Below are 11,375 nucleotides of genomic sequence, written 5' to 3'. Positions count from 1 at the left end.
ACAACTGCTGTACATCACTGCATACTTACCAAAATATAATTTGGGGGAATAAGATAGAGACAGAATGAAACCAGATGGTTTGCTCTGTGATTAACTATGGCACTTGGACTGTGGAGAAGTCCTTAAAGAGGGCACTAGATTAAAATCTACACACAAGGGAGACAAAGGAGAAAATTAAGTAGAGAAAAATGGAGGTACATCTGTCCGAGGAAAGGAAACAACACGGGGGATATAAAACAAAGTGAGAAGTTCATGAACAGCACTCCAGTGGTCAATAAAACAGCAATGAGCAATTATTATGCTTAGCAGAAATCAGGCTACTGTAATATAGGCTAAAATGTAACATGAACAAGCTATATTCTATACGGTTTTAACATATGAGATCATAGTGGACAGCATCATGTGGAACAATCAGTTTATTCTAATACTATTATGTTTCTTTGATGCTCTTCTGCATGACACTGATAGAATTTAAAAGAGGTTGCACAAGTTAGTTAGGTAGCTGTTATTATTCAAACCATTGCTTGGATTCATATAGCATTACGAAGCGCATAATTATGAACATTTTTGGTGCTATTATCCAAAGCCTCTTGCCTTGTCACATATATACATGTCAGTCCACCACATATCGGTCAGCCCACCATTTTGGTCCAGACTGAGACATCTGAGCAACTAGAGAATAGTTTGCTTTTCAAATTTCTACAGACTTTCATGGTTCCCAGCAGATGAATCGTGCTGACCTTTGTTATCCCCTGACAAGCCCCTTGTTTTCAGTTATCCTGTGAAACATCTCATCATCTTTTGGATTGGCACAAAATTTGACATTCATGGTTCCCAAACGATTAGTCCTAATGACTTTGGGCATACCTGGACGTTTCCTCTAGTGCAGCCATGAGGCTGGCAAGTGGTTTTGAGTAACTAACAACTATTGAACTGATTGCCATAACATTTGGTACTCACATTCATGCCCCTCACAGGATGAATTAATCACTTTGGTGATCTTTTAAATTTTTATCTAGCACCATGATCAGGTCAAAATTTGAAAACATCACCATTCAAAATGAATAACATCACCATCAGCTTCAGCTGTACTTTGCAGATTAGCAAATGTTGAACTAAGATGGTGACGACGTCACTGATTGTCACTGTCTCATTGTGAACATTTCAGCATCCCGTGTTAGCATTTAGCTCAAAGCAATGCTGCGCTCTGTGGCTGTAGACTCTTTATCTTGTTTTCAAGCTGCTGTGAGTTTACTTGTCACGTTTTCTTGTCTGCTTGCTTTGTGTTTGCTGATGCTGAAGAGATTTTTCTTTTCTGTCAATGATAAATGTGTGCACAGCAAAATCAGCAGTGCTAATTCAACACCTACACAGTTAAATTCAACACTTTAAAAGTGTCTATATTGGTCCACACTAGATCGAGTTAAAACAGCTTCTCTTGTTTGCTTATGAATGTCATTTACAAGCTCTTCCATTGATCCTACCATTGCTTGGACAGTGCACTCAGCAACACCTGATGCATGCAATTGTACTACAACATATCCACACAGGTTTAACAAATGATGCTTGTCAACAGAAAGGAGCAAGGAACAGCTAGTTACTGGAGTGTTGGTACCAACTGCCTGAGAACTTGAAGGCTCATCACCTTCATTTTGAGCATCCACATTGTTAATAGTATTTGGTGAACAAGTGTCCTTGTGCAAACGAACAAGGTGTTTTTTGAACCCTGAATACGTACAAAATGATAAAGAACATCCCGGTTGTCCACATTTCAAACGTAATGTCTTTCCTGGATATAATCCATGGTGAAGTCTCAAATGCTGACAAAGCAATGCAGAACATTTCTGGTGTGCCTTACAAATAAAACATATCAGCATATTTGCAAACAAGGATGTGTATCACCTCAAGTATTGGTGTGCAACAGCCTTGCTCTGAGCTCCTTTACTCTGGGACTTTCCTTGGCACTTCCCACATCGATTTTAAACACCGTGGTTAGGATGAATGTGTAGAAGCTGTTGAGGGATTCGTGGTAGTTAACACTGAAGATGAAGTATGCCTTGAAAAGCTCATCAAAAGCAGCCAGGGATGTTTGCGCCTTGCAAGGGATGGCCTTCTGGTCAACAATGACATAGAACCTCTGAATGCTGTTCTTCTGTTCACCAACACAGAGGAAGAAGGGCTGTCCTGGTTCCAAGCTCCCTAAGAAGGTCTCTACACTGGCTCCAATCTATGACAAACACACAGACAGAAAATATTAATATAAGTTATGCAACACAAGCAGAAGCAGTATGAGAACAACTGGATGAAAAACATTAAACATGGAATACCTTGAGATATCTCACCACATGGTTGACAGCTTGATATGAGCTGATTTTAGCACTCTTCTTGTGGCCTTTTGAGGTAGGGGGGAGCAGGTGAACCAGCAGTAGAATGCTTGACAGGTCCCTGTCCCAGCCTAGGAGCAAAGTAGAATAAAGTGTAAGATTTTCAGATACATTTATATCTTAAAATATTATTTAAAATATTACAGATTATGCCAAAGACAAGACTTAAGGTAAGAAGATAAGAATCTGTTGTGTAAATGTTTTAAAGGCAGAATGAGGCACACTTACCAGACTCATTTGAGTTTTGCTGCGCAGACAAGAGTTCTTCAACATGCTCGTTAGAAGCCCGGTTCTTGCAGTCTGCCAGGAATCTGGGTTTGAAGTACGTCGGCCATTTTGCCAAAAATCTGCCGGAAACCTCTTCTCCAAACATCATGGTGAAATCTTGGTCAATCTACAGAAGAAACACCTTAAGTCCTTGATACTGAAAGTATATTGAGTCATAATTGTTCCCTTCAAAAATAAGCTGATCAAACAAAGGTATGTCTTTCTTACCAAGCCGGGAATGTCGAGAAACCGCGGGAACACATCCAAGACTGTTGCAGAGTTTTGCTGGTCCTGAACTAGCGTCTGGCGGCATTGAAATGTTGCCATCATCTTATCTTTGACAACTGACACATCAGTTGAATGTTTCAATAAGGATATTGCCTCACGGCATTCCTTGCCGAACAGTTGCTTGTCAGCCAGGAGAAAATCCCTCTTGCTCTTTGGACCATACGTAGTGCTGGTGGAGCATCTCTGGGATTGAACTGCAGTGTTACGCTGGACGGTCTTTATCCTCCAAGCCAGGTAGCCAGACCCACTCTCTGCATCATAGTAGTGTTCCTGTAAAACCCCAAAAGAACAAAAGTATGCAACACAGGGGTCACATCACCACATGGCAACATTAGAAGAAATTAAGAACATACACATTCTCTTCATATCTTGCAATATAAGCCTTTAATTAAAAAACTTACATATCCGTTTCCAGAGTATGGATTGCTAAGGTTGGGAAATAGAGTGAAAAACTGTCATCTAAAAAGTAAAATTTTTAGATGACACTGTTATTGTAACAGTGTGTGTTACTATGTGATCTTTTACGTTTTTGTATGTCCTGTTGTTTTCCCCTGCTTTTTCCCCAACTGATCACACTTTTGTCCTCACTGTTGGCTTTGTGGGTACACTTCCATCTCTCATTTGTGCTGCCAGACTTATTATAGATTAGTCTTAATTTATACATTTTACTTGTGAGACAACATTTGTTTTCTCTTTAACTTTTACTCTCTTATATTCAAAGTTCTGTTTGATCTTTATAAAGTTGTGTTTAAGACACAAATCAGATTACATATAAAAACCCTTAATATTGTGTTATTGCTATAGGAGACCACAACAACCTGCTTTTAAACCACTGAACAGGGCTCTGTGACATAGGTACACACCCTTTTAATCAACAGAATGGACAACTAAATCCCCTAATAATATATTACTGTGGAAATATGATTAGCATCAAGTTGAACATTTAATACTTACCCATGTACTTCCATCATGTCTGCAACCATCTGTCGCCGTGTAGTATCCGTCAATGTCTTTGTTTTGTACGGTGGCTCCCAGGGCTCAGTGAGGAATATTTTTTTGAGGACTATGAATTTTTTTTTGAGGACTACTTTGCATTACCTCGCGATACTTTTGCATTCCCTCGGAATATGTTTTGCATTCCCTCGCAATACTTTTGCGTTCCCTCTCAATACCTGTCTTCTTCCGTTAGCCTACTTCTGAGCCATATGCTCAGCTGCTCTCAGCGCAACACTCCAGCTTATTGAATTTTACTTTGAACTGAGAATTTCGTATGTTGATATAGTAGCCTGTTACTGCTCAATAGGCATATTTATGTAGGCTTTAATCAAAAAGGACCAGGCACCACGGCGGGTGATTGCTCCAGAGGAGGGAAGACAGCCGGGATAGAGCCATGCTGGCCCAGCTTGGACGTAAGGTTGCTCCCGGTAAATGTCCGGTCTGGAGGAGATGGGACTCATGCTGCCAAACACCGGAAAATTGAAGACTGTTTTTGCCGACATCTTTACACAGACCTGCCCCATCAATGTCCTGGAGCGTGCAGCGGGCACACCGTGTTCTGTCAGAGCGCAAGGCTCCGCCGAGATGAGAGGAAGCGGATTCTGTGTTTACATCGGTGATGCTTGGTGCTTAAACAGTCAAAGTGGATGGACACTGTTTCCTACATGTCAGACTTCATATGGAGGCTACATATCTCACATTATGCAATACTGTCCACTCACTAGCCTATAGGCTAAATGTTCATGCTGCTACGGCACTTCCACACTGTTTACATAGCCGACTGTTATTAGGCTGCTCCCGCTACTGGCTTATATTTCAGAAGCTTGTAGCCATCAGGGCTCCGCTAATGTTAAGTAGCCTACTTCTGATGCTGCTATTATTTAAATAGGTTAGAAATAGGCTATACAGGTGAACATACTTCAGATTTAGGGTTGCACTATTAAGCTACGCACTTTATTATGCTCCAGCCCTGCATGCCATTCTCACTCCCCTGACAGTATACAGATCAGCTGTCTCGTCTAGTGTCATACTGTAAATTACCGTCTTATTTGTGCGGGCCTGACTAATAGTGAAAAGCTCATAAAATAACCTACTGAAGATGCATTAAAAATCACAAATGATTCAAAGTAACTTAATGACTGCTGCATTAAACAATAAATGCCATTCTTTCTTTTGGCTGGCCAGCAAAACATATTGCTAGGTAACGGAAAAGTATTGCGAGGGAATGCAAAAGTATTGCGAGGGAACGCAAAAGTATTGCGAGGGAATGCAAAAGTATTGCGAGGGAACGCAAAAGTATTGCGAGGGAATGCAAAATAACGCAAGTAGTCCTCAAAAAAAAATTCATAGTCCTCAAAAAAATATTCCTCACTGAGCCCTGGGAGCCACCGTAGTTTTGTCATATTCGTGTAAGATTTTTTCTCCCCCCGGCTTAGACTGGAGAACGTCTCTCACCATCTAAAAGATGAAGAACCATCATAAAGGTAGTCATCATGTTAGACATTCCTGCAATAAAACCACAGCTCTTCTACAGAATCTTTGTGTTTGAGGATTAATAACTAATTTCATTTATTACTGAAATTCCCCAATACCTCTTTTGCTGATTGCCGCTCAGTGTGGGTTCTTTTATATTCATTGTTTCTATCAAGAATCACTGTTGCACCTGATGAATCAGACGCCACAGAGGATGATGTGTCGGACACAGGCGACTCTGTAGAATGTGAGAGATCTTGATGAAGCACAACTGCAAGACATTTAAAAGAAACATACACATTTTAAATACTATTGTTTGCTCAAGACCCTCTAACAACTTCTTTTAGGCTTGACAACCAAACTGTCCAGATTTAAGTGAACTTTGAAAAACAAACACTCTAACTGAGCAAAGTCTTACCTGTAGACTTTTCTGTGGACACATGGATGGTAAGATTCCCTGCTTGTAAAAGCTCCTCAAACACATCCGCATCCACTTCTGTCCCAGATTCATCTATGACATGCAGCTCGGTCTGCATTGGAAGACCTAACTTTTTTATGACTGAGAGAATATTAGATTTAGGAAAATAAAGAAAAACACAGCACAGTTCCCATTATTATTAGTATTTAAAAAATTTAACAATTGGAACATTCAGAGCAGTGTGCAGTGTTTTTCTTTTTCTGCATTTTAGATTCTATATTTGGACTGCTTGACCAGAAATTATTACTGGCTAATATAATATACCCAACTTGGTGGGTGGGGCAATATAACCAGATTACAGTCCCATTGTAAATGGAAATAGACATTTTAGTAACTGATGACTTCAATGTAATGAATAAAAAAAAGGAAGAAGTAATCCCTACCTTTCTGAAGAAATGTGTTGTACTCTTCATAGCCCTCTTCAGTTTTGGCAACTTTAACATACTTCTGACTTTCACCAAATCTCACTTTGACCAACATGATGTGCTGTAAAGAAAAAAAGTACATTCAGAAAGGTAATGAATGAGAAATTGTGCACGTTACCGTGACAAGCAGCAACACAAAGAGGAAGTAAAGCTAATGGAGGCGAGTGAGACAAGTTAACATAACGTTTTAATTAACATTTCCCTTGGAAATGTGACTAACCTAAACAAAAACCCCGTATACTTATTTACACAATTTCATTAGAAAATAGTGACGCAATATCAACAATCATAAAGGTTCACATGAAACATGATAAAGGAAGCACTAAACGGTGGATGCTTTTATCCACACAAAATTCTTCCAAATTGCACAATGCCCTGTACGCAACATTACAGCAAGTGTGCACACTTTTTACACACCTGTGCAGCAAGCACAGATAAACTGTCCATGGAAGAACCAAGCGAGCGAACCTCCGTGACTCACGTTAACTGTTAAATCGATAAACATCTATCACATAAGCTGACGTTGTTACCACTGCATCCAACATCCAATTTTAAGCTAAACATAAAGTTACACACAAGTTACCAAAAAATGGATGTACAAAATGTTCATATAATAATGACAGAAGTACATTTACCCACCAAGTTACACACTTCCGAACATGTGCACCTGATTTAGTTGGTTAAGCTAACGTTAGCTTAAGATAGCTAGCTGCAACCCTCACATAAAACGTGCTGCAACTATTTACATCTAACGTTAAGCTATCTTCGTCCAGCTGTGGAAATGATTAAGGTGCAAACACATACATACACCAAGCATGTTAAGCTTATTAATTTATATTTGAAATAACGTTACAACACGAAGTTACAAACATACAGCTAATGTCACCATAACATTATCCTTACCTTGAAAAGAAAATGCTAACGTTACTTCGGTCTAACGTTAATTTGGCTTTCTGTAACGTTAATGGACCACTTTAACGTTCCTGGTTGTTCTGATTTCCCAATTAAGAAAAATCTCACCGTAAAGTTATTTGTTCCATTCATTGGATCCTTTTGAATCAACATTAGCGTGGTAATAACTGGTTAGCTAGCACTATCAAACCAACTAGGATATTAAGCATTAGCTAACTTAATCTTACATGTCCAAAAAATAGGCCCACCACTTAAATTTACTTACATGTGAATGCTCCCACTCACACTTTGAGCTATCCAGTCGAATCTCCAGTCCGATCCAGTCGAGCGGGGAAAAAAGCTGGCTGGTCTCCTGCCTCACTGCAGGCAAGTAACGGACATGATAGACTTTAGGAGGTAACACTAGCTTTCGAGTTGAAATCAACATTGTAGAGTTGAACCATCAATATGACATTTAGCTCCCAGTGACAACACCAACTCTTTTTGAGGAATAACTCTCTTGTAGTTAAATTAGATTTAAAAAGAGTTGAAATGACTCTACATTTTTACTCTCAACTCTAACACTGAAAATCTAACACTTTTGATTTTGCTGTGTGGCGTTGTGCTAATAGTGCTTCCTCACTCATGTAAACTGCTTTAGAGTACAGACTGTAGGCCACAATAGAATGCAACTCACATATAGCACAAGGCTGATGCTCTGCATTTTGATCATGTCCTCAGTGTACAGTATCATGAACCTTTCACCCTGACTGGAATACAGACAGTCTAACAGGCAAACACAGACCTCTACCTATGCCAGTAGAGGTCTGAACAAATGGTAATGGTAATGCTAGTACTTCAGGCATGATGGCCTTGAGCAGGGCACTAAAGAGGGAAATCAGTAAGATTTTTCAATACTCTAACCAAGCTATATCTTCAGTGGCGTCTCATGTTGTCAACTCTGTGAGTACTTCATGAGCTGCTGAGATTTCTGGCTTTAAAACTCACTTTGTCTGCCTGATCAGATTTTAAGCCCTTCTTCCTAACTTTTACTTTTTCAACACAAATGCATCCAGCTAAGCTGCAAAAGTACTCACAAAACAACTACTCAAACAACACCTACTGTGTACTGTGATGGCACTGTGAGTGCTGGCTTTGTTCTACACAAGGCAAAACAAACCTGGACATTTTTAGTATTCTGTTCATCTGTGCCTCTCCCCCAAGGGTGTCAGTATTGACTTTGGCAGATCACTTTCTCTGGAAGAGAAATTGTGTATTTATTTGAAGAGATACAAATAAACAGTGAATACAAATCTTTTTTGTGCAATATTGTAATTGATATTGCAGAGTACTGGTAGGTGTAAGAGAGAACACGTGCAGATTGGGAAGATGAGACACGGAAAGAGAGGGTGAGAAAGAATGGCCCGGAAAATTAAATAATCGAATAAGTCATGTTGGAAACTTATTAAGATTCACACTGATCAAAATGTGATCCCTGGAGTTTGAAGTTTCAAAAATAATTCTGAAAGAAAGGATATGAAAATAGATATGATCAGTATCTACACAAGAGACAGAATGGGTATGCTTGCTGGGATGGATCTCTTTAGCAATCTGGTGTGACTTTGAAGAATCTTTCCAGACAGTTTGTTTTTGGGCCAAACCAAGAGGACATTATATCCAGGTCACAACGCCATTATGCTTTCACTCACTTTCCAAAGTGTTTTCTAGCTCTGAGTCACAGTTAACCTGAGTAATCAAAAGAGACATGAAAGTGAAGCTCCTTTTGAACCAGAGTCATTAGCAGCTACAACCTCAGGGACTCAGTGCCATTGCAAACAGCGTTCAGCCTAATCACAGAGATAATAGCTAGATTTAACCAGAATCCTTGCATGTCTGACAGTTTTTTTAGAATCAGAAATTTTATACAAACTTACACAAGTTTTGGTGCACAGCTCTGTGTGGCTTGTGGATGTCTCCAGCTGGACACCTGCCTAAGATCTCAGCCTTATATTCAACAGGACTGAGATGATCTTTCACTGGAAAGACAAGACTGTGGTGGCCACCAATTAGGCTTCCAGAAGTATTAGCACAGGAATCATAAGAAGGCAACTTTGTCAAACATCTTTTATACACAGGTAATAGAAGGTGCCTTATAAGATATTAAGCCGAAAGCAACATAGGGGATGATGTGAAATTATTGAAATGGCAGATTAAAGGGGCTATACGTAGTTTTCAGTGGCCACTAGCAGTGCGGTTTTTAGATTGCAACCTGTTGTGTGCTCCTATGCGTGCTTGAACTCTTGCAAAATCCGACACAACAGGAGAGCTTTACACAACATGCTGGAAACTCAAGTAAACTCCCACTGCAACGTTACAGTAATATTTTTAGCAGCTTGATGTTGAAGTAATCCATGCTCGCATGATAACGTTACATTTACTGCATTTAACCAATGTGGTACATTAGAGTTAGCTTGCCTGCCGCTTTTCAGCAACTATTTGTATCTTTCACCAGAGGCTCAGCAATGTGAGCAGCACAGCTAGATGTACTGGTGAGCTAAACAGAATATTATAAATGGGATTGTTGTAAAACAACAATAAATCTAAATTGAATGTTACGAAGCAAACAGCAGTGGATCCATGCTAATGTAGTGGTGTGTGCTTCTATGCAGGCCTACAGGTGTTTAGCTTTGCTCTTGCACCTCTAGAGCATCAGATTAGCTCCACCCAGATCAAACCCCCTCATTAGCTGAGCTTATTTAAACTGTGCATGGCTGCCTCTTACAAACTGGACTGAACACAAGGATTTAAGCATATGTAATTAGGATACAATAGGTGGCGATAATGCTCTATCTCGTTGCAAGTCGCCAGTAAAAAGAGGAAGAAGAAGAAGAAGATGGCTGCCTCTTTGCTTGTTCCTTGCCTGTCTGTTGCCACATGAACCCTCTGTGATGTCTAGGTAGGTGAGTGAGTAAAAACCTTGTCTTATGTTTTCATTGTCTTTTCCCAGTGACTGAGGTTGTATGTTTTGCAGCAGTCTGCTGCCCGTCTGTTTTATGTGTTTTGGCTGATTCCAAGGTTCCCTGTCTGGAGGGGCGTGATGTATTGTCCTGTACAGAGCACCTTGTGTTAAGGTATGAGAAGCTTAATGAGCAACAAGTAGGGTATGATAACTACCTGAGGTGATATTGCACATTGATTACTTTTATAAACCTGTTGCTAATATGTATGTTTTTAATTGTAGGTTGTCAGCTGCTGTTTTGCCTTGGTTAAACTAGGATTTTAACAATTGTTGCTAGTACACTCTGGCTGCAGTGCCTCCTGGTGGTACTCCACTAGTTGACTATGCTTGTATTTAGATATAACCAACTGGTCTATTGTGTTTTGTTGTTTTTTCCTTTTCAGTGGTTCTAGTGGTTGGCTTGTGGTGGAGGCTAGGCACGCTAGTGTGGATCCCTTCACTGATTGTAGTGTTAACAGCACTGGGGCACTAGTGGGTAGTGACACGATTTGCAGTGAACCGGTTTGCAGTGACTATCTATTGCAGTGGGCACCCCTGGAGCACACCCTTAGTTAGATAGCCTCTCCACAGCTGGCCTTGGCCCACTCTGCCTTCTTGTTTCAATAATCAAGTAATAACTGGGAGTTCAATAATCAGTAATAACTGGGAGTGTGTTTTGTTAAAAATAAGTAAAATTGTAATAAACTTTTATATTCCATTGTAATTTCATTAGTTAGTTGTATTATTGACCATCCTCTTTTCAGGCACTTCCAGTTACCAATTATCAATAAATGAGTAATTCTTTTGGAACCACGTCTGTTTGTTACTTCAGTAAACCTGTGTAGCCTTTGTATAAAAGGTTAGTCAAACTAGAAGTAGAGCATGTCCTGGGGTGGAAGTCCCCAGGTGGCGTTGTCGGAAAGTTAGGTTCTGGTGGTAATTCTTCTTTTAGCGCCACCACCCCCCTTGCCACACTAACATAGCTGGCTGCCCCTGCCTTGCATCACAATAGGCTAGTAACAAATCACTCCACATTTGCTTTGTAACCTTAAATCATTTTTTGCAGGCTAAAAGCAACTCTTTGACATAACACCGGGTTAACATGATAGTAATACAGGTCACGCTAGCTGGTGAAGTAATTTGGTAAGCCATGCAACTGTAGTGTTTCGCAATGG

The 11,375-nt window shown here is 40.0% G+C and overlaps 1 protein-coding gene across 1 annotated transcript; it reads right to left on the bottom strand.

Moving 5' to 3' along the window:
- Nucleotides 1-400: 400 nt before the first annotated feature.
- Nucleotides 401-3,986, bottom strand: LOC119896203. Its single transcript, XM_038709711.1, has 6 exons — nt 3,894-3,986; nt 3,341-3,365; nt 2,880-3,209; nt 2,613-2,778; nt 2,328-2,455; nt 401-2,227 (listed from the first exon to the last, which is right to left on the bottom strand). The coding sequence occupies exons 1-6, from the start codon at nt 3,920-3,922 to the stop codon at nt 1,904-1,906; spliced, it is 1,002 nt and encodes a 333-aa protein (XP_038565639.1). The 5' UTR covers nt 3,923-3,986; the 3' UTR covers nt 401-1,903.
- Nucleotides 3,987-11,375: the final 7,389 nt, after the last annotated feature.

The sequence above is a fragment of the Micropterus salmoides genome, unplaced genomic scaffold (genome assembly GCF_014851395.1).
Source record: "Micropterus salmoides isolate LMB-PRFRI ecotype aquatic unplaced genomic scaffold, ASM1485139v1 Ms_hic_scaffold_9, whole genome shotgun sequence".
Classification (NCBI taxonomy): Eukaryota; Metazoa; Chordata; class Actinopteri; order Centrarchiformes; family Centrarchidae; genus Micropterus; species Micropterus salmoides.
The sequence above is the reverse complement of the archived record's forward strand: the minus strand, read 5'-3'. Positions and strand labels throughout refer to the sequence as shown.